This window comes from Mya arenaria, chromosome 6 (genome assembly GCF_026914265.1).
Source record: "Mya arenaria isolate MELC-2E11 chromosome 6, ASM2691426v1".
In the NCBI taxonomy this organism is placed as follows: domain Eukaryota; kingdom Metazoa; phylum Mollusca; class Bivalvia; order Myida; family Myidae; genus Mya; species Mya arenaria.
Genome location: NC_069127.1, coordinates 9,276,176 through 9,303,769, shown reverse-complemented (window position 1 = coordinate 9,303,769; position 27,594 = coordinate 9,276,176). Strand labels below are relative to the sequence as shown.

At 35.1% G+C, this 27,594-nt stretch overlaps 1 protein-coding gene and 2 long non-coding RNA genes across 6 annotated transcripts; 2 read left to right on the top strand and 1 right to left on the bottom strand.

The window, feature by feature from the left end:
- Positions 1-1,090: 1,090 nt before the first annotated feature.
- On the bottom strand, positions 1,091-7,662 carry LOC128236407 (uncharacterized). Of its 2 annotated transcripts, XR_008261343.1 has the most exons (6): positions 7,594-7,662; positions 6,822-6,949; positions 6,402-6,515; positions 2,264-2,373; positions 1,504-1,632; positions 1,091-1,196 (listed from the first exon to the last, which is right to left on the bottom strand). It is a non-coding gene; the product is annotated as an uncharacterized LOC128236407 (long non-coding RNA). The 2 variants fall into 2 exon arrangements; XR_008261344.1 differs by lacking the exons at positions 1,091-1,196; positions 1,504-1,632; positions 2,264-2,373 and adding an exon at positions 5,228-5,246.
- A 765-nt stretch (positions 7,663-8,427) lies between these two features.
- On the top strand, positions 8,428-13,965 carry LOC128238552 (uncharacterized). 3 transcript variants are annotated; one of them, XM_052954594.1, is made up of 5 exons: positions 8,428-8,508; positions 9,306-9,504; positions 10,334-10,569; positions 11,044-11,942; positions 12,233-13,965. In XM_052954594.1, exons 2-5 carry the CDS (start codon positions 9,390-9,392, stop codon positions 13,194-13,196), a joined length of 2,214 nt encoding a protein of 737 aa, XP_052810554.1. In that variant the 5' UTR covers positions 8,428-8,508; positions 9,306-9,389; the 3' UTR covers positions 13,197-13,965. The 3 variants fall into 3 exon arrangements, with proteins under 3 accessions (XP_052810554.1, XP_052810553.1, XP_052810552.1); XM_052954593.1 differs by having other exon boundaries at positions 8,429-8,550; XM_052954592.1 differs by lacking the exon at positions 8,428-8,508 and adding an exon at positions 8,645-8,799.
- An 11,280-nt stretch (positions 13,966-25,245) lies between these two features.
- LOC128239020 (uncharacterized) lies at positions 25,246-26,350 on the top strand. The gene is made up of 2 exons (XR_008261805.1): positions 25,246-25,446; positions 25,927-26,350. It is a non-coding gene; the product is annotated as an uncharacterized LOC128239020 (long non-coding RNA).
- The last annotated feature ends 1,244 nt before the right edge of the window (positions 26,351-27,594 follow it).

The following is a 27,594-nucleotide window of genomic DNA, read 5'->3' as shown; positions in this document are numbered from 1 at the left end:
CGCCAGGAGTCAATCGGCTACAAACAACTAATTTCAGACTTCCACAAGCTATGATTTTCCAATATTTACATTGAAAACTATCAATTTCTGCAATAGAGTGTCAACTTCAGTCAAGTTCTCTGCAAAAAGAACATTTTTGCTTCTTTTTCATCAATTTTAATAAAAATATGATACTTGAACACAAGCACTCTTTGTTCTGTATTCACATCCGGATCTTGGTCAACGGGGGCAGATAACTGTGGTCTTGAGCCTATTTAAGCAACATTTTTTCAGAAACAGACTTCAAAACTCCTATAGTTCAGCTTCAGGCTATATGCAACACATACTGAAAGTTTGGCAATGATATATCAAACACTAAATGAATGAGACAAGTATTAGCACCTGTGGTATTTTCATAAAAAGCAGAAACAGCCATTTCCCTCAAATGTTAAGCCGCAAACCTTTGAAGAGCCATTATTTCCTTATGCATTGGAATAATTTGACCAAGTAAAGTTTTCCTTGTAGCTTTTAATGGTGTCTATAGAACAGCACCACAAAACTGGCTGCCTACTCTTTAAGATTTTTTCTAAGCAAAATAAGGTTTTTCCACTTCATCGGCTTAGTGTTTTATATAAAAAATGACATAGAGCCCAACTGAAATGCCTCAACTTGTCAAAATTTTGCTTTTCTGGTCCACTTATATACAAAGGTAACAGAAACTATTCAGTTTAACACAAGAAATTTAGTGATAATGTGTTAATAGACAGCCTAAACAACACTATATGCCAAATTGTTGGCTTCCGGGACAAATGGCGCAACAAAGGAAATGGCAAAAAACACACCAAAAACTTAAAGATTCATGACAACTGCTAGTGTTTTCATGTATGAGGTGGCTACATGATGTAGAAAATGCAGAGATAGCATTATTATGCCCATTTTTTAAAAATTTACTTTAAGAATCTGTTTTGAAGGCTAGATTTGGCATTAAATTCAGAGTACAGCACTTCACTATTGTCTATAAGATGCTTATTTACACCTGATTTGCTATAAATCTCACTCATTGGAATCATTTACACACAAACAAGCACTACAGAGTTGACTAACATCTTCTTCTTCTGAAATATTGGATTCAGAGCTGCATCTCCTGGATTCAGATTGCAGGACTACCGCCTGGGGAAAAGGCCGCAGCTAACTGGAGCTTATTGGCACATCATGATCTGCAAGCAAGACACAAAAGCAATGTTTTACACAAATAAAAACTATCTGCCACTACTGTTAAAGTTTGAAAAAGGCCTGTAAACACTCATTTGAGGCATACACAACCTTTAATATAGTCATAAATGTGATAAATATGCAGAAAAGTTCATGAATTCAAAGATTTTCAGGACAAATTTAATAGAATATATAGTCTTTTGGACATTTTGCAATCAGTTTTTAACAACTCAAAGGTAAACCTCATCTTATTGAGTACCCAGATGCATTTTGCAAGCATTCAAACCAGACATGCTTAGAATTTCTTCTTACTTGGAGATGGTATTCCTTTCTTGAAAATCCTTGCCGAGAGCCGGTATGGAAAACACACAGAGACCACAGTTTTACCAGCACTGGTTCTTGTCCTTGAAAATTCCTCTGTGGCTACAGCAACCAGGCTGGCTATTAAAATAAGCAATAAATTAGGGTTTTTAAAACATTTATACTGTATTAAGGTTGTGTTTTTTAATGCATTAAGGGAAAAGGCTCTATTCTTTATGAAAGCTGCTCACTTTTTATTTATTTTGCCTTGAGAAATGTCAAGTTTTTCAATGAATAAATTGAATAAATGAATGAATTAATGAATATATATGAATGATTGATAGAATGAATTAATGAATTAATGAAAGGTGGCATTATTTCTTTAAAATTGGGATCTCATTGTGTTGCTGTGATTGTTAAAGTATATGTTTCTTGTCCATAAGCTGAAAATCATATGCACACTAAATAAAACAATCATTCTGCATCCTATGTGCAGTAAGTTTGTTTAATTGCTTATAGAATTGCAAATTCTTGTAATGTTTGCTTAAAAGAGCAAACAAAATGTGTGAATAGATGCACAATACAGACCAAAGACTGATACAAGTCAGCAGTTTCATTAGAAAATAATATTATTATTAAAGCCACACCAGAAATGATTGACAACATGAAAGAAATTCATTTAGGAATGAGAACAAACAGTCTCAATGGCTTTTATGACCAAACTGTCTCAGTTTGGATACCATTTTCTAATATATTATCTTGAAGTACTTACAAATTACAGCATGTTGGCAAACACCAAGTACAGCTTGGCCTCTGGTGGGCAGCTTGGTGGGGGGGGGGGGGGGGGGGTCTTCAACAGACAGTTCCTCCTGGGTCTGCTTCCTATGTTAAAAAAATCCCTCCATTTATACTTTGGAATTGAAAGTGAGGCTTTCATTCATTAGTTACCATCATTTGGAACTATTTCCAAACATTAAATTGAAAGTGAAAGTAGTTTTTTTTTAAAAATGTCAAAAATATATAAGAAAATTATATATTATTAATATTATATATGTAATATAAGATTTTCACATTTCATACTCAAACACCAATATTCTATGGCTAAGCACTGTCAACTGGCCAAATTTCAACCAGATAGCTGTATAAATTAAGAATTTATAACAATTTAAAATAGGCCACCCCTCCAAAAGCTTCCTCTATATCAGGCGTGAGACCACAGTTATTTTTACTATATGTTTCATATAGACACTAACCTGGCTTTTGACTTTATACACACCCCAATTGAAAAACAAGGACATGGCATCTCTAGAACAATTCAAGACACAAAATATAATCACAAGAAAACACCATGTTAACCATTGACCCGACTGTCAAAATTGAGTTCAAATACATAACCCTTCCGCCAGGGAGTCAATCGGCTACAAACAACTAATTTCAGACTTCCACAAGCTATGATTTTTCCAATATTTACATTGAAAACTATCAATTTCTGCAATAGAGTGTCAACTTCAGTCAAGTTCTCTGCAAAAAAGAACATTTTTGCTTCTTTTTCATTCAATTTTAATAAAATATTGATACTTGAACACAAGCACTCTTTGTTTCTGTATTCACATCCGGATCTTGGTCAACGGGGGGCAGATAACTGTGGTCTTGAGCCATTTAAGCAACATTTTTTCAGAAACAGACTTCAAAACTCCTATAGTTCAGCTTCAGGCTATATGCAACACATACTGAAAGTTTGGCAATGATATATCAAACACTAAATGAATGAGACAAGTATTAGCACCTGTGGTATTTTCATAAAAAGCAGAAACAGCCATTTCCCTCAAATGTTAAGCCGCAAACCTTGAAGAGCCATTATTCCTTATGCATTGGAATAATTTGACCAAGTAAAGTTTTCCTTGTAGCTTTTAATGGTGTCTATAGAACAGCACCACAAAACTGGCCTGCCTACTCTTTTAAGATTTTTTCTAAGCAAAAAGGTTTTTCACTTCATCGGCTTAGTGTTTTATATAAAAAATGACATAGAGCCCAACTGAAATGCCTCAACTTGTCAAAATTTTGCTTTTCTGGTCCACTTATATACAAAGGTAACAGAACTATTCAGTTTAACACAAGAAATTTAGTGATAATGTGTTAATAGACAGCCTAAACAAACTATATGCCAAATTGTTGGCTTCGGGACAAATGGCGCAACAAAGGAAATGGAAAAAAAACACACCAAAACTTAAAGATTCATGACAACTGCTAGTGTTTTCATGTATGAGGGTGCTACATGATGTAGAAAAATGCAGAGATAGCATTATTATGCCATTTTTAAAAAAAATTTACTTAAGAATCTGTTTTGAAGGCTAAGATTTGGCATTAAATTCAGAGTACAGCACTTCACTATTGTCTATAAGATGCTTATTACACCTGATTTGCTATAAATCTCACTCATTGGAAATCATTTACACACAAACAAGCAATACAGAGTTGACTAACATCTTCATTTTCTGAAATATTGGATTCAGAGCTGCATCTCCTGGATTCAGATTGCAGGACTACCGCCTGGGAAAAGGCCGCAGCTAACTGGATCCTATTGGCACATCATGATCTGCAAGCAAGACACAAAAGCAATGTTTTACACAAATAAAACTATCTGCCACTACTGTTAAAGTTTGAAAAAGGCCTGTAAACACTCATTTGAGGCATACACAACCTTTAATATAGTCATAAATGTGATAAATATGCAGAAAAGTTCATGAATTCAAAGATTTCAGGACAAATTTATAGAATATATAGTCTTTTGGACATTTTGCAATCAGTTTTTAACAACTCAAAGGTAAACCTCATCTATTGAGTACCCAGATGCATTTTGCAAGCATTCAAACCAGACATGCTTAGAATTTCTTCTTACTTGGAGATGGTATTCCTTCTTGAAAATCCTTGGCCGAGAGCCGGTATGGAAAACCACAGAGACCACAGTTTTACCAGCACTGGTTCTTGTCCTTGGAAAATTCCTCTGTGGCTACAGCAACCAGGCTGGCTATTAAAATAAGCAATAATAGGGTTTTTAAAACATTTATACTGTATTAAGGTTGTGTTTTTTAATGCATTAAGGGAAAAGGCTCTATTTTTATGAAAGCTGCTCACTTTTTATTTATTTGCCTTGAGAAAATGTCAAGTTTTCAATGAATAAATTGAATAAATGAATGAATAATGAATATATATGAATGATTGATAGAATGAATTAATGAATTATGAAAGGTGGCATTATTTCTTTAAAATTGGGATCTCATTGTGTTGCTGTGATTGTTAAAGTATATGTTTTCTTGTCCATAAGCTGAAAATCATATGCACACTAAATAAAACATCATTCTGCATCCTATGTGCAGTAAGTTTTGTTTAATTGCTTATAGAATTTGCAATTATTGTAATGTTTGCTTAAAAGAGCAAACAAAATGTGTGAATAGATGCACAATACAGACCAAAGACTGATACAAGTCAGCAGTTTCATTAGAAAATAATATTATTATTAAAGCCACAACCAGAAATGATTGACAACATGAAAGAAATTCATTTAGGAATGGAACAAACGTCTCAATGGGCTTTTATGACCAAACTGTCTCAGTTTGGATACCATTTCTAATATATTATCTTGAAGTACTTACAAATTACAGCATGTGGCAAAACACAAGTACAGCTTGCCTCTGGGGCAGCTTGGTGGGGGGGGGGGGGGGGTCTTCAACAGACAGTCCTCCTGGGTCTGCTTCCTATGTTAAAAAAATCCCTCCATTTATACTTTGGAATTGAAAGTGAGGCTTTCATTCATTAGTTACCAATCATTTGGAACTATTTCCAAACATTAAATTGAAAGGAAAGTAGTTTTTTTTAAAATGTCAAAAATATATAAGAAAATTATATATTATTAATTTATATTATGTAATATAAGATTTTCACATTTCATACTCAAACACCAATATTCTATGGCTAAGCACTGTCAACTGGCCAAATTTCAACCAGATAGCTGTATAAATTAAGAATTTATAACAATTTAAAATAGGCCACCCCTCCAAAAGCTTCCTCTATATCATATTTAAGCACATTTTTTTTCAGAAACAGACTTCAAAACTCCTATCGTTCAGCTTCAGGCTATATGCAACACATACTGAAAGTTTGGCAATGATATATCAAACACTAAATGAATGAGACAAGTATTAGCACCTGTGGTATTTTCATAAAAAGCAGAAACAGCCATTTCCCTCAAATGTTAAGCCGCAAACCTTTGAAGAGCCATTATTTCCTTATGCATTGGAATAATTTGACCAAGTAAAGTTTTCCTTGTAGCTTTTAATGGTGTCTATAGAACAGCACCACAAAACTGGCCTGCCTACTCTTTTAAGATTTTTTCTAAGCAAAATAAGGTTTTTCCACTTCATCGGCTTAGTGTTTTATATAAAAAATGACATAGAGCCCAACTGAAATGCCTCAACTTGTCAAAATTTTGCTTTTCTGGTCCACTTATATACAAAGGTAACAGAACTATTCAGTTTAACACAAGAAATTTAGTGATAATGTGTTAATAGACAGCCTAAACAACACTATATGCCAAATTGTTGGCTTCCGGGACAAATGGCGCAACAAAGGAAATGGCAAAAAACACACCAAAACTTAAAGATTCATGACAACTGCTAGTGTTTTCATGTATGAGGTGGCTACATGATGTAGAAAATGCAGAGATAGCATTATTATGCCCATTTTTAAAAAAAATTTACTTTAAGAATCTGTTTTGAAGGCTAGATTTGGCATTAAATTCAGAGTACAGCACTTCACTATTGTCTATAAGATGCTTATTTACACCTGATTTGCTATAAATCTCACTCATTGGAATCATTTACACACAAACAAGCACTACAGAGTTGACTAACATCTTCATTCTTCTGAAATATTGGATTCAGAGCTGCATCTCCTGGATTCAGATTGCAGGACTACCGCCTGGGGAAAAGGCCGCAGCTAACTGGAGCTTATTGGCACATCATGATCTGCAAGCAAGACACAAAAGCAATGTTTTACACAAATAAAACTATCTGCCACTACTGTTAAAGTTTGAAAAAGGCCTGTAAACACTCATTTGAGGCATACACAACCTTTAATATAGTCATAAATGTGATAAATATGCAGAAAAGTTCATGAATTCAAAGATTTTCAGGACAAATTTAATAGAATATATAGTCTTTTGGACATTTTGCAATCAGTTTTTAACAACTCAAAGGTAAACCTCATCTTATTGAGTACCCAGATGCATTTTGCAAGCATTCAAACCAGACATGCTTAGAATTTCTTCTTACTTGGAGATGGTATTCCTTTCTTGAAAATCCTTGCCGAGAGCCGGTATGGAAAACCACAGAGACCACAGTTTTACCAGCACTGGTTCTTGTCCTTGAAAATTCCTCTGTGGCTACAGCAACCAGGCTGGCTATTAAAATAAGCAATAAATTAGGGTTTTTAAAACATTTATACTGTATTAAGGTTGTGTTTTTTAATGCATTAAGGGAAAAGGCTCTATTCTTTATGAAAGCTGCTCACTTTTTATTTATTTTGCCTTGAGAAATGTCAAGTTTTTCAATGAATAAATTGAATAAATGAATGAATTAATGAATATATATGAATGATTGATAGAATGAATTAATGAATTAATGAAAGGTGGCATTATTTCTTTAAAATTGGGATCTCATTGTGTTGCTGTGATTGTTAAAGTATATGTTTTCTTGTCCATAAGCTGAAAATCATATGCACACTAAATAAAACATCATTCTGCATCCTATGTGCAGTAAGTTTTGTTTAATTGCTTATAGAATTTGCAATTATTGTAATGTTTGCTTAAAAGAGCAAACAAAATGTGTGAATAGATGCACAATACAGACCAAAGACTGATACAAGTCAGCAGTTTCATTAGAAAATAATATTATTATTAAAGCCACACCAGAAATGATTGACAACATGAAAGAAATTCATTTAGGAATGGAACAAACAGTCTCAATGGGCTTTTATGACCAAACTGTCTCACTTTGTACTTCAGTTTGGATACCATTTTCTAATATATTATCTTGAAGTACTTACAAATTACAGCATGTTGGCAAACACCAAGTACAGCTTGGCCTCTGGTGGGCAGCTTGGTGGGGGGGGGGGGGGGTCTTCAACAGACAGTTCCTCCTGGGTCTGCTTCCTATGTTAAAAAAATCCCTCCATTTATACTTTGGAATTGAAAGTGAGGCTTTCATTCATTAGTTACCATCATTTGGAACTATTTCCAAACATTAAATTGAAAGTGAAAGTAGTTTTTTTTAAAAATGTCAAAAATATATAAGAAAATTATATATTATTAATTTATATTATGTAATATAAGATTTTCACATTTCATACTCAAACACCAATATTCTATGGCTAAGCACTGTCAACTGGCCAAATTTCAACCAGATAGCTGTATAAATTAAGAATTTATAACAATTTAAAATAGGCCACCCCTCCAAAAGCTTCCTCTATATCAGGCGTGAGACCACAGTTATTTTTACTATATGTTTCATATAGACACTAACCTGGCTTTTGACTTTATACACACCCCAATTGAAAAACAAGGACATGGCATCTCTAGAACAATTCAAGACACAAAATATAATCACAAGAAAACACCATGTTAACCATTGACCCGACTGTCAAAATTGAGTTCAAATACATAACCCTTCCGCCAGGGAGTCAATCGGCTACAAACAACTAATTTTCAGACTTCCACAAGCTATGATTTTTCCAATATTTACATTGAAAACTATCAATTTCTGCAATAGAGTGTCAACTTCAGTCAAGTTCTCTGCAAAAAGAACATTTTTTGCTTCTTTTTCATTCAATTTTAATAAAATATTGATACTTGAACACAAGCACTCTTTGTTTCTGTATTCACATCCGGATCTTGGTCAACGGGGGGCAGATAACTGTGGTCTTGAGCCATAACACGTCAATTATTTTAGACTAAACGTCAAGGTACTACAGGCCGGGTCGAACTCGTATGGATGAAGGGGAAACGTAACACACGCTTTGAATGAAAATAGGGCATTTTTTAATGCCATAAAATTGTTTTTACGAAATATCGTAAAATAACACATTAAGTGTCAATAGCATGTGTATCAACATTTCATTCTAAATATAGTTTATTGGAATTTCCGGTTACTTGTAAATAGGAAAGTAGAGAAACTTTGATCGTAATTATATGCCGCTTTACTCACGTATATAGTTTGCAACCTTTTTTTATTAAAAGAAGAATTTCATACAGAGGTAATTTTTGAATTTTCGATTATATTTGTTTTATTCTTTGCTCAAAATATCTTAATTCAGAAAATGTGTATATTTCGGACACCGTCGAAGTTTTTCGGACTCTTAAAATAAGAAGGCTTTCGTTAAGCGCACATGAAATCTCCCCCGCCAGAATAAAATCTGAATACTGGTAAAGGAAATATCGTGTGATATGCCATGAAACTATATTAACAAAATTGTTAATATTTGTGAAAGGCTGGATAAAAGTTGATTGAGAAAAAGAGCTACATGTTGAGTATATACTGATTGATCAGATCAAAGGGGGTTGTCATGGTGCCAGGACATACAAGGGTCAGTTGTGATCAAAACTAGGTCCAGACCCCCCAAAAAACATGTGACCCCCTTTATATATATATATATGTTACAACCCCCTTTGGATCAGACCACGAACACCGTGGTTTATATGTCCGTTCTCAAATTTAAAAAAATGAATATTGTGAAATGAAGTCTGCCTTTAAATGTTTCAGGGATGATTTGTGACGGCCTTTCCTGTTGAAATGTTGCAGACAATATGACACTGTACGGGGTGAAGCCGGAATACTAACTGAACTATGTCTGCGGTCCCTGCTGTATCGTATAGGCTGTTTCCATGGACAGTGTATCCTAGGCCTGGCTTTTTCAGGGCGCAATATGTAGACCTCTATCCAAGATTCAGAAAGATTATTGGTATTAAAGACATTACATTGTATATTAGCTTAATCGGGGACATTTATTTGAAATCAAACGCTTATACACTCCTAGGCACAGGGTACAGAAGGTAGAAAATTTAGCTCTCTATATGCTTATCAAATAATGCTCACCATGAGCCATTTTCTGACCACTGTGCGCAAGAGTGTATACTCATTGAGGATGACTAACGGAATTGTTATACTTATGTAAGAACATATTTTTCTGTAGATTTTAGGATTTATCACATTTTTCTTGTGTTTGCTGTATGAATACAGTAGGACACGCCTGCAAATTCCATGCTTCTTGGTCATTTGTTTGCTTGCCCTACGGCGTTCTTACAGCATAAACGCAAGAAAAGGTGTGATCAATACATATATTTTAACGAATTATCCATTATGATGAAAAACAAGCAGTATCTTTTTCAATTGAGCATTTGTTCTGAGAGCAATGTAACCCAGAGCATACGTTTGTATGAAAGAACAGCTGTTTTTTGGTAACGTCGTATATCATTGGTTAAATGACTGCGTCGCGCTAATCAAATCAAAGCACAATATTGAAACAAGAAATGGCGTCAAAACCCCTTGCATATTACAAAATATAAATGTCAACTTTCATCTATACTAAGGACTAGGCGACTGTAAATATACAAGTATACTGTACTGAAGTTCCATACATGGGTAAACATATTGCCTTTACATAGGCAGTCTAAAAATAACTATTTAACACAGTATCGAGCACCACGAGTTTGTCAAGTTAATTACCTGTTTGAGAATTAGCATTTATTATAGTAAACCAACAGTTTTAATACAAACCATCTTTTTTACAGATTCACTGCCGGCAGTTGTTAAAAACCAAGGGCTTCTTAATAAACTGGATGCAGTAAATGGACAACTAAAAGAATCTCTGCGGATAAATGTTATAAGCGACGCTGATTTATCAGTTAAACAGTACATTCTAGATGAGACAGTTTTACAAGATACGGCTAGCATCCTAGTGCCATCGTCGCTTGAAATATGCGTTTGCTACATACATTGTGCAAAATTAGATGATGCTTTTGCAAAGGTAAGCAACTTTCACTTACACGGATTTTTCAATGTGTTGACACTACATTTATAATTGAGCATGAACTTCACTTTAGAGTAAAAACTTTGGCGCAAGAACATCACCTTGGGAAGATATCGTGATACAATAATAGATATATTTATACTTTTGCAACACCACGGACCTATGGTTTGTAGAGCATTGGCAACACATACATTTTCATGTTTATATATGAACTTTAACTGAAAAAAGTAGTTTTAATACATAAACATTTCTATATTACGCCTACCCAATTTGTACGCAAATGACCCTACTTGAAATAATTATAAAAAAGATGTTCATTCATCGACTGACCTATCGTCGGATATCCACGACTGACCCTCACCATACACTCGAATGGATAATATTGAAATTGGTCGCACTTGCGCATTCGACGACGGGCTATCCTACATTGAAGATCTGAATAATATACATACATTATTTCACTGTTTGCAGCATACTGACGAAGTGTTGCGGAGCCTCATAAACGTGACAGACAGGACGTCAGCAGACACTGCGTTTCTTGCTTTCGATTTCAACAGCCCAGTCTCCGCTGAAGATAACGATAGAGTTACAAGTTATGTTCTCCAAAACCTCGGGGTGCACGCGGAAGGTCATCGGAGACCGAATTTGAATATTGTTTTCGTTGAAAATGAAGTTTCATTACCTTCAGCGATATCAGAGTACTTAGAAAGTGCACTTGTTCAAGTTTTTCATGACATGTACACCTTTGTACTGTCGCTCATTCCAAAAGAAAGACATAAGAGATATGTAACTACTTTGGAGGGCTACACAAGAAGAAAGGGGGTGCACTCTGCCATTCTTGCTTTTATGAGTGATGTACATATGCAGTTTGGGGATGCCGAAGGATTTACAGACGAACATATAAAACGGATTTTAACGAAGCTGGGGCGCCTGTTCAGATGCAGCATATTTACACCGTACCTGCAAAATAAGTACGGCATCCCGTCGTGGATTTGTTCATCCGTGTTAGATTCAATACAGTTTGAGGATCACTTCCAGTCTAACGTTACGGACGAAACTAGTCGATTCATCATCAAGTCTATTGAAAATGTGCGAAAGGAAATCAAGGGACCAAATGATTTTGTTCTCCTGTTTGGAAACCAAACGAAAGAAAAACGTTTTAGCTGGGTTAGTCCCAAATTGCTGACTGATTTGCACGATTTGCTACAATTTGCCGAAAGGAAGATTGCATCAGTTACCCGAGTTGTTGGTATTGTAAAGAAACTAGCGTTCGAAATGGAAGGGTATCTAGAACAAGCAATCGGGAACGACTTCAAGCCTTATGCAGAACCGCCTATTGTACCAGGCGAAATACGAAAGGAGCTTCTAAAGTACGTTTATTTAATAAAAACGAAGAATCGCCAAAAACATAATCATGAACTCGTTGAGATAAATTGTTAAATATTGATCATTTCCGTTATATTCCGGTAGTACAATTTACTACAATTTTATTGCAGTTTAGAAACCACTATCGCCTACTTCCTAAGACTTCTTAATTTGGTGTTTCTAGACTAGAAAGTTTTGTATTTGAGTCGTTTCCTAATTTGATTAATTGTTTGGTAATTGCCACTTAAGAAATCAATATGAATAGTTCATGATGTTTTTCTCTTTCTTTTTTCAGGTTGAACTATGTGTATTCAGTTGGCACAGTGTATAACGACTTCGTTATATACCTTAAAGGAGACGGACGTGAACCTATGGAAACGGAAGAATTGCAAGAAGACCGGTTTTCAACATTGAAAAGGGCCGCACAATACGACATTAAAACATTGATGAAGACCCATTGCACCTTCTTACCTTACAAGCTGCAGGTTGTTTCGAGGCCTATCCAGACATTTGCTGATAATCACTTCTTTCCTGGTTCGAAAATTTCAAAAATAGGCAGTAACGGTTGGGGAACGCTTGGTGGATTTTTCCGGAATGAACATGGATCATTTGCGATCACCTGCGACCATGTGCTTGAGTGTGGGGATGAGGCGGAGGTCGGGATTTTCGAAGGGACATCAAATCCCGTGGTGATCGGGTGGACCTCGCGAGATATGAGTGTGCGCGCGGGAGAAAATATTAATTTCAGTTTGGTGGATATTGCAGCAATAAAAATGAAAGAATGTGATAGATGCACTTTGGAGTTTCTGGATGCAGATTGCAAGCTTAGAGTGGCGGAGCGTTTTGAAGGAACATCGTCAGATTTACGCAGACGTACCGCTTTTAAACACGGTGCAAAATCTTCTCTTACGACTGGTATTATCGTGTCCGGTGATTTTGAAATGAGTTTGGCAGACTGCACGAGTAATTATGTTGTTCTAATAGAAGACAAACCTGGTTCAGCGGAAAGATTTGCCATGAAAGGCGATAGCGGGTCTGTCATAAGCGTGATCGGACTTGACGACCACAGTGCAAGACAACCCAGGATGATCCTTGTGTCTATTTTATTTGGCGGGGAAATGCAGATGTTTGCGGAGACGTTTGATGACATTGAAGAAGCTGAACCGTTTGAGCCCGAAAACACCGTGTCCTTCCGACTAAATGTGGCGTTGAATGCTCTTCGGGCAAAGAACCAACGTTTGCAATTTCCAGAAAATTGAGTGTTTCTCCAAATTTCTTCCGAACTAAACTTAAGGAAGAGACGTTTTTATCTTAAACTATAACGTTTTATGTACGTTTTTCATCATGTTCCTGGAATTTGGAGTGAGATGTTTCTTTACGTCGTGAAAGTTTATTTCTTTGATATGTTTTTTTTTACCTGCAACTAAAATTGCAAGAAGGAACGACCAGATAAATTATTTGGCAGCGATTACTTTATTAAATTGCTTGATTGTATATTCAATGATTATGTTACACGTTTGCTTCCTTTACAATGTTTGCTTTGTGCATTTTCTTTAATTATTTAAAAAGTGAATAAGTCCTGGAGAAGATCCTCTGATTTCTGATCGGCTGTAAAACACTTTAAACACTTTAAAATCTATTACACGCATAGGTCCTGCCCCAATACAGATAACCACAGTGCGCCCATAAATAATGAGTTCATCTATAGAATATGCACGTTTCCCTAAATTTATCTTTTTAAGGAAATATTGGCCCACCCAAAATAATGTTCAGGAAATGGGGATGCATCCTAATCTAAATTATTAAAGAAATCGGCTCTTTCATATATAATTAATCAACAGCCATTTTTTTGTATCTAGCCAATGAAATGTCTTATTATATTGTTATCATTTTTTTCTGCTGACAAATATATGAAGCGCTGTCGAATACTGAGGACCACCTATACTTACTGAGTACCACTTATACTAACACTTGTTCATTTGATGTTCGATAATTATTACAACTTTTAACAATAAACCTAGAATTTCATGGCTTTATATAACCGAGCTTTGTCCTCCATAATCTTCAGTGACTTCTGTAATCACACCAATTCGGAAGCTACTTAGTGTGACATGTGTTTAAGCTGACATGCGCACACCGTGTGCTATTGTGATAGAGTGATAGTCCGCTGTCCGCCCGTCGTCAACATTTTCCTTCATACTACTTCTCCCAAACCATTGGGACAATTTCTCCTGCACAGGAGTGTTCCTCTTCCAGATTCCTTTAATAAAAGTGGTTCCATGCAGAACTCGGGTTGCCATAAATTTTGCAACCAAAAGGATTTTTTTTTAAATCTCCTCAGAATGGGCTGGCCCGATTTCAACATAATTTCACAGAATGTTCCTTAGATAAGCCTGTATTAAATTCCTTTACCCTAATCGTTTAAATCAGAATCTGTTGGCCGAATTTTCAAATAAGTTCACAGAAATGCAAGTAAATTAACCCTTTATCAAGTTTTTTTAACCCATGTTGATTAATTAAAAGACATGACCGCTGGAGGGGGGGCTACTTTCCAATGTATGTCTTTATGGAAAACTTTTAAACTCTTCTCCGAAGAATCCGCTGATCCTATTTCGAGTTCATAGAAATGTTCTTTTGATGACACTCTATCAAATTCTTTCACTCCATGTTGATTTTATCAAAAACACGGTCGCCCGGTGCTGGGTTACTTTTCACTATACGTTTATATGGAAAACTTATAATTTCACTGATATATTCCTAAGTTGACAATCAGTCTGTTGCCTGGGGCATTTATGACTAAATGGAGTTTTCCAGCACAGGCGAATTCACCGCAATTGCCTAACGGTGTGTTAGAAAATGAGGGATAACGCTCTACTCACAGTTATTGTCCTTTAATTGGTCTTGTCCGTCCAATTACCTAAGAAGCCTTTCTCCAATTACCACCAAATTCAATCAGAATGTGTACTGGCATAATATCTCGGACAAAATCGATAACCAGACATATCGCTGAATAATCGAGAGTCATCGCCCTCTAATTATTAATATGATCTCTTATCGGTCGTGTCCAAACAACAACTTCTGAATCCTCCGTCCAATCATTCCAAAATTTAGTCAGAATGTGTATTGGCAGAATATCTTGGTCAGGTTCAATATCCACTTGTCTATTCAGTCAATCCAGAGATACGACACATGAATTGTCAAAAACTGCCTTGACAGTTTTCGCTCTCTTAACTTTGCCTTAGTTTAACCACTCATCTAAAAAACAGTTTGCGCTCCTGTTTGCAATATCATGATATGTATTGGTCAGTTCAAGCTTAGTCAGATTGTTCTCCTTGATAAAATTTCGACCGCTTGTGTAAGTGGGTCACATCGGGTCACAAAGTCGGCCACTAGGTTAAATGCTAGAAAACTTTAATTTGGAACACACGAGATACATTATATTTGGTCCAATATTCAAGAATCTTAATCAAATCTTAGATTGTTTTGTCTGAAATCTAAACTTTTTGTATCAGTTGGTCAGACTTTGTAAAAAACTGTGATCAGAATGTTCCCCTATATATGTGTTATCTTGGTGGACTTTAAAAGTGGGTCACATGGGATCAAAAACTAGATCATTAGGTCACATCTAAAATCTAACGAACAATCAGGCAATTTATCCACTTCAAGCTTCATGAAACATTATGAAATGATTGTCTCGATGAAATTCTGGATAAGTTTTAAACTAGCTTGCCCACCGGCGAAGATAAAATGCCCGTATGGAACTCCTTTTTTATGATCACCACATTGTAATTACTTCCCTTGTTGAAGACTGTCGTCTGCAGCATCATGGAAACCTTGTCCTCTGCCAATATTTAGAAAGCTAATTAATTATTTCTCACTTACATATATTTGACTCTTAACATAATCTGAATCACTGCGAGCATATCTATGACAACCACGAATGATCGCATATCAATACGCAATTATTTTCACTTAGCACAAAAGAGTTCCATCAAAAAAAAACATTTTCACTTTATTTTGTTTTACTGAGGTGGGTGAAAAGGCATCTACCATAGCCGCTCGTGTAAGATAGGTCCGACCCGAGCATAGGGTGTTTGCGGAAACGAGGTTTACCGAGTTTCCGCAAAACAACCTGCGCGAGGGTCGGAATGAAAATCTTACACTCTCGACCATTGAAGATACTTATAATCTTGCCCACGGGCAAATATAAAACAAGTACCCGTATGGAAATCCTTTTTATTGTCATCATACAATTACCTCCCTTGTTGAAGACCGTCGCATGTAGCATTATGCAAACCATAACTTGTGGCAATATTTCAAATCATAATTACTTATTTTTCGCTTCAAATGGCACCATAAAACAGTTTTAACTCTCCATTAAAAAAAATGCTGCACTCTCCTCAGAACTATTCAAAGAACGATTTGACCATTTACATAATCTGAATCACTGCGCGCATATCCATGGCAACCACGAAGTATCACATATCTTTACAGACATTATTTTTCACTACGCACAATAAAAGGTTCAACGGAAAATTTCATTTATACTTTATTTGGTTTAACTGAGGTGGGAGAAAAACCTAGTTTCCGCGAAACATCCTACGCTCGGGTCGGTATGAACCTATCTTGCACTATCGGCCATGGAAGATACTTATACTCGCATATTCAACGTTCATAAAAGTCCATCATCACACTTCGGCCGTTTTGCATGTTTCGGTTGGAATATTTCACCAACATTTGATTTCCATTCCATCTTCTTTGCCTGAATCATGTGGAGGATATCAATTCAACAAGTTTCCTTGTTTTCTTTCGTTTTAACTTATGCCAGCGAATCAAAGCATGGTTATTCCATCGCAGATTGTCGACTCTCAAACAACACATTGAATCATGAAAACAAATTAATGACTGATAAGATTTTTTACCGATGTTTAGGTTTGAAGCCCGATTAAACAGAACCAGTTCGGTCACACCGCTGGCTGAGACATGGACATGAACCAAGCTAGCAACGGCAAACATCGGGCCGACATCAAGCCGATTTCACAAGCCATATCGGCCATGCATTGGATTTTAGGTGGATGCTTCACCTTTTTATGGCGTCTCAATATCAACTAGCCGCCTTTAAGACGAACATTGAAACAACTTTGACGTTTCAACTTTCAGATAACTGGTGTTTCATCGTCATACTTTAATCAGCGTATTTTTTAACACTCAGTATTTAATGCAAGTTACATAAATATTATTTCATATTAAAATTTATTATACAATGTTAAAACAACATAATTAGTTTATAAACATTTTAAATGTGATATGTGTTACACCTGTACCAATCCTGTTCCCAGGTTACATATATACGAAATATTGGTTTCTGGAATTTTGAAATATTGTGTAATAGTTACTTACTAGAATAAAACATACACACTGTTCGGCAATGGACAGCTAAACCAGAGACGAATGAGTCTAACAACTTAAATATACAACAAAAATGATTCACACGGAACAATGACAACTTTTCACAGAGATTTGATTGCAGTTAATCATGCGACAGACAACAGTGGAAGAGAAAATGGCCATTGAAAAGTAGTATACATGTATGATATTGGCACGACCGATCGACCCTGGTCGGATAGATATAGTAGTAACAACTCTACTTTAGCATGCTCTTCAAGAAATGTAAAAATATAATTGAGTTTCCTTTGTCGATAGTTGAATCATAGCGAACTGCCATGCTTGAACACCTAAGCTTTATTAATTTAATACAACATCGGCTCTATATCGGCAACGTGAGCCGCCTACATCAGCCCGATGTGTATATCTCCTAGTGCGGAAAACTCAGTACCCCCGTGTACAAATTACGAAGGGAGGGTTGGATGGACGGAGTTTAAAATAGTATTCATCGAAGATATATGCAATGAAATATGTAACACAAATATATGTTTCTGAATGCAGGTTTGTTTAGATAATCCGTGTGTCAGGAGCTTTTATAACTATCTATAGATTGTTTGTTATGAATGCAGAAAAGAAACTTTAGTATCAAACCCTATGGAACGCCAACTTTATAAACTCAAATATTGTAAGAGCTCATAGATTAATTATAGACCTCATCAATTTCATTTAAGAGCTTGTGCTCCACTATGATCATGGTATGGATAAAATCAATGATGTTAGAGAAAATTCCAAATAAGTAGGAGATCTCTACAATTCGATGGAAGATATTGTAAGATCAACCTTATTGAATAGCTCTTCAATTGAATTAAAGCTAACTCCATATCAATAAAAGACCTCCCGTATAACTTAATTGTAGATATATTGCCAAATTATTATAATAAATGTTGTTGTTTCAAGTATAACCGAATTAATGATCTCAGCAATTAAATAAAATAACTCATTATCAAAATAAGAGCTATAAATCAGTTGTAGATAAATATGGAGATATTATTTTTATAACTTTGACTGGAGCTACGTACAAATCTGTTGCTACCCTCAATTATCGTTTAAGAGTTCTCTTCAATTGATTTGTCACTTGCAATAATTCTATAATGAAAACAACAACTAATTAAACACCTGTTCAAATCAAATTAAATGGTTTTCAATTGATTTGAAGAGCTCTTCAAATGATTTAAAGGGGCCCTTTAATATTTGGAGCGCACATCGAATCTATGAGTTTTTAGACTGTCGGCTGCAAGCCGACAGTCTTTAGAGAGCGGTATTTCAGAAACGCGACTAGTCGCCTGACACGACATATTGAACATGAATATATTAATACACACCACCTGCGTAGCAACAGAACTACTTACATGAATGTGGGGCGTCAAGTACCTGCTTATGTGTACTTAACGCGTTATTGCCTTTTTATGACAAACATTGCGTGCTACTCTTAGTATAGTTGTACCGTTGCAATTTGGTGAGGTTTATTGAACAAAATAATGAAAAATAATGAAAGTATAGCATTTACATACGAAGTCATTTTACCCTACATCTAATAGTAAGCTACACCACATGTTTGCACCCCGTGTGACGTCACACATATCCCGGCATTCAAGACTGACCCGGCAAAGCCCGGCAAAGAACTTATTTTATGAATGAAAGCTATTAAGAAATAAATCATACGCGGTTAAAGAGTTCATGTCATGTAATATTTTGTGAAATAGCTTTTACGTTTCAAATGATTTTTTTCAGCAGCAATCGAACTATTGTATTTGTTTGAGTAAATTATTTGGATTATACCTATCACAGTGTGTCAACGTTATGCCTATTGTTATTTTGGACTATAGGGTGAAGTTTTTAAAGTCATACACAATATGGCGGCGATTATGCGGAAATGAAATTGAATGTTACTTCGAACACGTTCTTCTACAAAATAACCGACCTGTATTTAGTGCTATTGCTTTAACATCAATCGAAGCAAAAATGGCATCAATGTATGCGTCTAAAAATGTTAAATTTAGATGGAGACAATCCAGAAATGAGCTGCCAGGAAGTGATCGATTTCGGACACGAAGGTACATATACATTTAGTCTAAAATAATAGACGTGTTATACGGGATTCTTCCAATCCCTAACGTCTAAACGGGAATGTGCAAAAAACAGGGGTGTTTTAAAAATATTGAAATTGTTTTAAGTGAAGTATTTTATGGTTGAAATTGATCATAAAGAGTTATTTTCATATTTTACCATGTAAGTGAATTGTTATTTTGCACTAAACAAGCATTTAATGCATTAAAACAAGTTGTTTACCTTTCCAATAAAACGAAAGTTGACTGACACAGATAACAATTATGCGAAGGGGAACAACTCGATACAATCGTAATAACTCGGCCTCCTCCGACAAAGCTTCGAGATAGACCTCGTTATACAATCGTAACAACTCGGCCATGGCCGAAATGTTCCGAGCGATTTAAAACTGTGCCCTGAAGCCTTGCAGGTGCCCTTCATGTATATATCGTTATGTTTTGACAGAATGAAATGAAGAAAAGCCGTCAAATTCATAATTATAAGTTGGAAAAAAAAAAATTGTGTATGGAACTAATATAAAATAACATTATCTGGTAATATTTCTTGCTTTTATGATATTTTATAGACGCTATATGCTTTAACCCGGAATCCTGATCGGAACAACTACCCACTTTTGATACTAAACAATTTGTACGTGAAGGATTTGCCATATCAAAAATCTAAAAAAAATCCGTCAACGTACAATTATTTGGACTAATATACATTAGTCTGAAATAATAGACATGTTATACGGGATTCTTCCAATCCCTAACGTCTAAACGTCTATTCATATTTTACCATGGAAGTGCAAAGCTATTTTGCAAAAAAATCAAGCATTTAATGCATTAAAACACATTATTCACCTTTTCATTAAAAGGAAAGTTGACTGACACAGACAACAATTATGCCAAGTGGAACAACTTGACCCAATCATAATAATTCGGCAGGGCTTTTTCTGTCCATTTTGGGAAAAAGACCCTAGACATTTTGCGAAATTTTGCGTCGTGAAAATGCAGGAATAGGGAAATTTTACAGTGAAAAGAAAAAGCTCTAGTCTAGTCTCCTGTGAATTAGGAAATGATTTAATATTAGTTTGTTTTCCCTTTAATTAGTCTAAAATAATAGACGTGTTATACGGGATTCTTCCAATCCCTAATGTCTAACGGGAATGTGCAAAAAACGGGGGTGTTTTATAAATATTGAAATTGTTTTAAGTGAAGTATTTTATGGTTGAAATTGATCATAAAGAGTTATATTCATATTTTACCATGTAAGTGAAATGTTATTTTGCACTAAACAAGCATTTAGTGCATTAAAACAAGTTGTTTACCTTTCCAATGAAACGAAAGTTGACTGACACAGACAACAATTATGCGAAGGGGAACAACTCGATACAATCGTAATAGCTCGGCCTCCTCCGACAAAGCTTCGAGATAGACCTCGTTATACAATCGTAACAACTCGGCCATGGCCGAAATGTTCCGAGCGATTTAAAACTGTGCCCTAAAGCCTTGCAGGTGCCCTTCATGTATATATCGTTATGTTTTGACAGAATGAAATGAAAAAAAGCCGTCAAACTCATTATTATAAGTTGGATATTTATTTTTTTGTGTACGAAACTAATATAAAATAACATTATCTGGTAATATTTCTTGTTTTTATGATATTTTATAGACGCTATATGCTTTAACCCGGAATCCTGATCGGAACAACTACCCACTTTTGATACTAAACAATTTGTACGTGAAGGATTTGCCATATCAAAAATCTAAAAAAAATCCGTCAACGTACAATTATTTGGACTACCCTTTAATAAGACCCACAATGGCTGAAATATCAATCCTTGGGGTGTAAATATCTATTGCAATAAATCATGACAGATAATATTTCCTATCTCTGAATATGATGAAAATCAATGATTTTTGAGTTCAATTACCAAAAAAACTTATCATCACCTAATTTATTAGGATGTTGAAAATGAACCAGTACAGGTAAAAATAATTTCTATAAAATATTTTTTTTTTTTTTTTTGGATTGGGATTTTTTTCTGAAGATTGGGAAAAATATCTTATATTTTGCTTTGGGAATGGGTCCGATAGTCGGACCCGTGGGTACTATAGAAAAAGCCCTGTTCGGCCACCTCCGACAAGCTTCGAGATAATACAATCGTAACAACTCGGCCTTGGCCAAACAATCTGAACACCTCAGCCAGTATCCAACAGGGACTGACTATCTCGAAGCTTACCGAAGATGGCAAGTTGTTACAATTGATGGCCGAAATGTTCCGATTGTTGTAAAATTGTGAACTGCAGCCTTGCAGGTGCCCTTCATGTATATTTTGTTATGTTTTGACAGAATGAAATGAAGAAAAAACCATCAAACTCATAATTATTTGCTTGATATTACTTTTTGGTTACGGAATTTATATAAAATAACATTATCTGGTAATATTTCTTGTTTTTATGATATGTTATAGATGCAATATGCTTTAACCCGGAATCCCGATCAGAATAACTACCCACTTTTCGTACAAAACAATTTGTACGTGAAGGATTTGCTGTATCAAAAATCGTAAAAAATCTGTCAACGTACAATTATTTGGACTAGAAGGTACATCTAGCTGATCTACATCTCTTAGTCTAAATATTTGTACGTTGACGTACTCTTTTTACAATTAAAAAAAAATGTATATATATATATATATATATATATATATATATATATATATATATATGGCAAATCCTTCACTACAACATCTTCATGTTACTTTCAATTCAAAGTTGATTATTCACTAAAATTATTTCGCATTTTTAATTGTTGTTTAACCTGAAACGTCTCAACCATCAAAAAAGAACATATATGCTTCAAAAGTCTAAAAAAATAGACGTGTCATATGGGTTTCTTCCAATCCCTTAAGTCTAATCGGGTTTGTGCAAAACAGGGTGGGGGTTGAAAGATATTGAAATCGTAGTTAGATAAGTATTATATGTTTGAAATAGATTTTAAAGGTTTTATATTCGTATTTTAGTTATTACCATGTAAGTGCAAAGATTTTTTTCACAAAACAAGCATTTAATGCATTTAAACACAACCATTTTACATCCATGTAAATCTATGCAACGCAGCCTTGCAGGTGATCTTCATGTATAACAGTTTATATCATTTTGTTTTGACAGTATGAAATGAAGAAAAACACTCATCAAACTCATAATAATTCGTCAGCTTTTATTTTTTGTGTACATAACTCATATTTTAGATATATATTATTATCTGACCCGGAATCCCAATCGGAATAGCTACCCACTTTTGGTACAAAAAAATTGTATGTGAAGGATATGCCATTTCAAAATTTGTAAAAAGATCAGTTAAGTTACTATTATTTGGACTATAGTGCTTCAAGTGTTTGATTTATTGTCTCTATAATGTATAATGCACCTGTCAATTGTAGAGCCAAGCTGGGAGCTGCCTAAAAATCAGTTACCCAGTTAGCTCAGTTTGACAGCTCTCCATGCAAGTGTTCACATGGTCGTGGGTTCAAGCACCATACCAGTAGCATCTTTTCTCAGAGGTTTACTTTAGAACCCATCATCCAGGAGTAAACAATTATGATTTTTTTATTAAATATTACAGGCCATGTTCTTTTGTAAACTTTCAGATTGAGAAGTGCCTGGATACAAGGCTATTATTGTTAACATCATCTGATACAATCAACTGGAACAAAGCTGAAATGGCTGCCTGACCTGACTTAAAAATTGGATGGCAGTACATCAGACTAGAAGATTACAAGTATTGAGGTGGACAAAATGAAACCTGAGCCTACCAAAGCTGACAGATTGCACAAGAAACACATAAATGCAGGTATTTACTGAGATATTGTAATTATTTTTTGAAACTTCTCATTCATTTAGGAAGTTCAGTTGAAACAGAGTTGGCAAAAAAAAATGAACAAAGGTATATACATTTTGAATTCTAATTCAATAAGAACTTTACTGGCCAGCACAGAATGGTAAAATGCTAGTCTACCAATATAAATGTGCCTGGTTCGAATCAGTAAAGCTGACGAATGTACTGGTTGTGTAGCCAGGATGTGAGTAGGTCTGCACTTGGCTGATAATGCATATCATATGTTTAAGCTGCACTCTCACAGATTGTCTGTTTTACCAACTCTTTTTTTATTTCTTGTTGTTGTAATGAATTATTTTATGCGAATTTCTGAACACTGGACATAACAGACAACTGGAAAAAGGGGATCGATCGCTGCTTTCTTATATTAATTCAGTCAAAAAAGACAACTGAAAATATTGGAACGCTGTTTTCTTATTTTAATACGGTCAAAAGATGATGTTCTGTGCCAAAAATCTCATTATCAGTAAAGCGTTAGTAATGCTTTTAACCATAAAACCAATAGTTATACCCCCCAAAACAAAGTTTGGGGGGGTATACTGGAATCGGGTTGTCCGTCCGTCTGTCCGTCCGTTTTTTTTTTGTCCGGGATTCATCTTTGTCGTTATTGAACAAATCTTTTTCAAACTTTCAGATATTAATGGCCATGATGTAAACTTGCGCCTCTGTGAAATTGGTACGGGTCACATGACCCTGACCAGAGTTATATCCCCTTGATGTGTTAAAGTAGGCAAAATAAGCCCTGTCCGGGATTCATCTTTGTTATTATTCAACAAATCTTTATCAAACTTTCAGAAATTAATGGCCATGATGTAAACTTGCGCCTCTGTGAAATTGGTACAGGTCATATGACCCTGACTGGAGTTATCTCCCCTTGATGTGTTAAAGTAGGCAAAATAAGCCCTGTCCGGGATTCATCTTTGTTATTATTCAACAAATCTTTATCAAACTTTCAGAAATTAATGGCCATGTTGTAAACTTTCGCCTCTGTGAATTTGGTACAGGTCACATGACCCTGACTGGAGTTATCTCCCCTTGATGTGTTAAAGTAGGCAAAATAAGCCCTGTCCGGGATTCATCTTTGTTATTATTCAACAAATCTTTATCAAACTTTCAGAAATTAATGGCCATGTTGTAAACTTTCGCCTCTGTGAATTTGGTACAGGTCACATGACCCTGACTGGAGTTATCTCCCCTTGTAGGCAAAATTAGCTTTGTCCGGCCTAACTCCAGGGCAAACAACCTAGACATGGAGGGGTGGGGGGTATTCGTTAGCCTATGGCTTACAGTTCTAGTTACAAAAGTAATATGATCTTATCTTTTGTCAGCAGTCTTATTTCATCAGTTTTCATACTGCTTTTCATTAGCTTATTCCAAGCCAAAAAGTAAAAGAAGTTGTCAAAACCTTCAATCTGTGACTGAGACTGCAGCACTCTTACAGATTGAATGTTTTGACTACTTTATTATTTTTTTTTCTTGGAACGGGCCAATTTATGTGAAAATGCATGTTAACCATTCATATAAGATGGCTGACAATAAATTTGTCAGAAAATGTTTATATTTAAGTTCAAAATGTTTTATGCATTTTTCTTAAACCGTTAGTAACGCTTTAAGCCATAAAGCCTTTGTTTTCGACCTGAAATATGGAAGTCTGCAATGTAATATTTTGTCAGTAGTCTTATATCACTGGTTTGCAGATATTTTAGGCAAAAAATAGGTCATTCCAAGACAAAAATACAAAAGTTGTAAAAACAGTAAATCTATGAGAGTGCAGCTTTAAATGACTAAATGTTTTGATTTGGCTCAATTTTCACCTAAAATCTTATAGCTTTGTGGCATCTAAATGGTTTGTTTTTAACAACATTACATGTGCATATGTATATATTTGTTCTTAAATTCGTAATTTAGATTGGAAGATTTATTCTCTGGAAAGTAGAAAAGGGCATGTTACATACTGTTATCACTGCCATGACAGAAACCATATTGAGGAGCTGGTCCACCTGTAGGAAGAATTGCGCTATTGGTTGGAGCAGCACTATTACCCAGCCATACACCAGCACTTAGTTTGTCATAGGGAGCATTTCTGAGCAGTTATGGAGACCACTAACTATGCAGGTATGTCATAATCAAAATCTTGGTTTATATATTTTTTTTTATAATTTAGCATCTGTTGAGAAGAAATTTATTTCTAGATTGAAGGCACACACTATAGATTGATGCCCAAAAATATATTTCTTAATTTAATGCATTATCATGTCTAACTCATTTGACTTAAATGATCAAAGCAAAAGAAATGCAAATGATTAATCTGCAGATATACAAATGTAAGCTTTTTTAACTGGGGAAATTGTTGCCACTTGTCTATTAATTAAAGAACACATTTATAATTAATAATGTTTAATCTGTACACAAATCATATGCCTTCTTTGTTTTAACCATCAATGTCAAAGAGTCCAGCATGATAATGCATTAAATTGAAAAAATGCATTAATTTATATGAACCCTTTAAAACAAAGACATTCCCTAAATCCAATAAAAAAATAATTGAATATTGATGCAGAGTTCAGTTAGAATATTATATAACTTTTTTTGCAGGTGTTGCAGTGAAACTTGCACCAGTGTGTTTTCTGTGGAGATAAAGAGATAGTGTCCAGCAATGAAGACCCAACTCAAGATCTGACCTTGTAAGGCCAATATAAAATAACTGTGTGGGAAAATGGGAACAACCTGCAGTCAGGAATGCACGGAAATCATCAAAAGAACAGTGTTAAATTAATCTTGAATAACTTGACATTTATTTTGTTTGACATATTTATTCATGGTGCAGTGAAAACATTCTTTTTTTCTCATGGTTATTTAAATTTAGAATTGATAGGAGGGAACATCACTATGTAGTTTCATGTTCATAGTCAGATCAAAACCCATGTACATGCCCAAATGAGCATTCGAAAATATCAAAATGGTACTTGTTGTATGTAGTGTAAGTTAATTAACATAATAAACAAAAATATTTAATCAATTTCAATTTATTATGCCCCTTTCAAAGAAGAGGAGTATATTGCTTTGCACATGTTGGCCGCTACGTCCGTCTGTCTGACAGTAGACCAAAGCTTTTCCGCGTGATAACTCTACAATTCCTAGACTTATTGTCAAACTTGACATGAAAGTTTGGTTTAACCAGTAGATGACCCCTTTTGACAATGCCTGCACCTATGGCCCTCAAACTCAACATGGAGGCTAAGTCTGACTATTAGAAGATCCTATTGATTTAAGGGGTCATTGGGTCAAAAGTCAAGGTCACAGTGACCTTGAATGCTAAAAGGTTGTACTAATAATGACTGGACAAAGCCTGCACCCATGGCCCTTGAACAACTTGACTTTGGGGTTGGGCCTGACCAGTAGGTGAGCCCTATTGATTTGTCTCAGACCATTGAACGCAAAAAGCTTGCCTGTGTGACAACTCGACAAAGTCTGCACCCATGGCCTTCAAACTTGAAATTTAGGTTTGGGGTGACCAGCAGATGACCCCTTTGGATTTGGAGGTCAAGGTCACATCTCCAATATTGGTCATTAAAATTATGTCATTTACTTATTCCCTGCTGCTAAGAGGATACATGTTTATCAGCAAATATCAGCCATCATCTGAATATGAGTGAAAACTGTACCAACTACCCTCATACTTTGAATAGCATAATCTTAAAACTGCCTCAAAGGCATCTTTTGTCAATGAAAAACCAGCTGTCATTTCGGTCCATGCATATTTCATTCAATTGTCCAGATATTCTTGACAACATGGCGCTAATTAATGCTGCAGATTTGAAATTTAAGACATTAGTTTTTTTTCTTCAGCACCATTCAGATTTATTAACACTTTTATAATAAAAACAAACTAGAAAACACATTTTAAAGATATTAGTTTTTTTTCATGGTATGATGCCACAGCACCATGCAGATTTGTTTTCACTTTAATATCAAAGAAAGTAACTCGAGCAGAAATTTTGTAGATATGTGGACTTTGTTGATAGAAGTTCTGGGAGGCATTTTTAGGCTTGAAAGAGCATCATCTTAAAGTTATACTTTTATTATGTCCCTTGAATCTTGGGTATAGTTTGTATTGTATTTGCATTTTAAAGACATTGGCTTCAACAGACCCTAATGAAATGAAGGAATGTAATTGCTTACTGAAACTGTTATAAGCGACGTCATAAATTGAAGCAATTTTAACATAATGAATATGCATTTAACTAATTTAAAGCGGTTCAA

Coding starts and splice junctions, on each gene's coding strand:
- LOC128238552 (XM_052954594.1), top strand. CDS start 9,390: ATGTCTGCGGTCCCTGCTGTATCGTATAGGCTGTTTCCATGGACAGTG. Junction 9,505..10,333: donor AAGATTCAGAAAGATTATTG/GTATTAAAGACA, acceptor TCTTTTTTACAG/ATTCACTGCCGGCAGTTGTT. Junction 10,570..11,043: donor TAGATGATGCTTTTGCAAAG/GTAAGCAACTTT, acceptor CACTGTTTGCAG/CATACTGACGAAGTGTTGCG.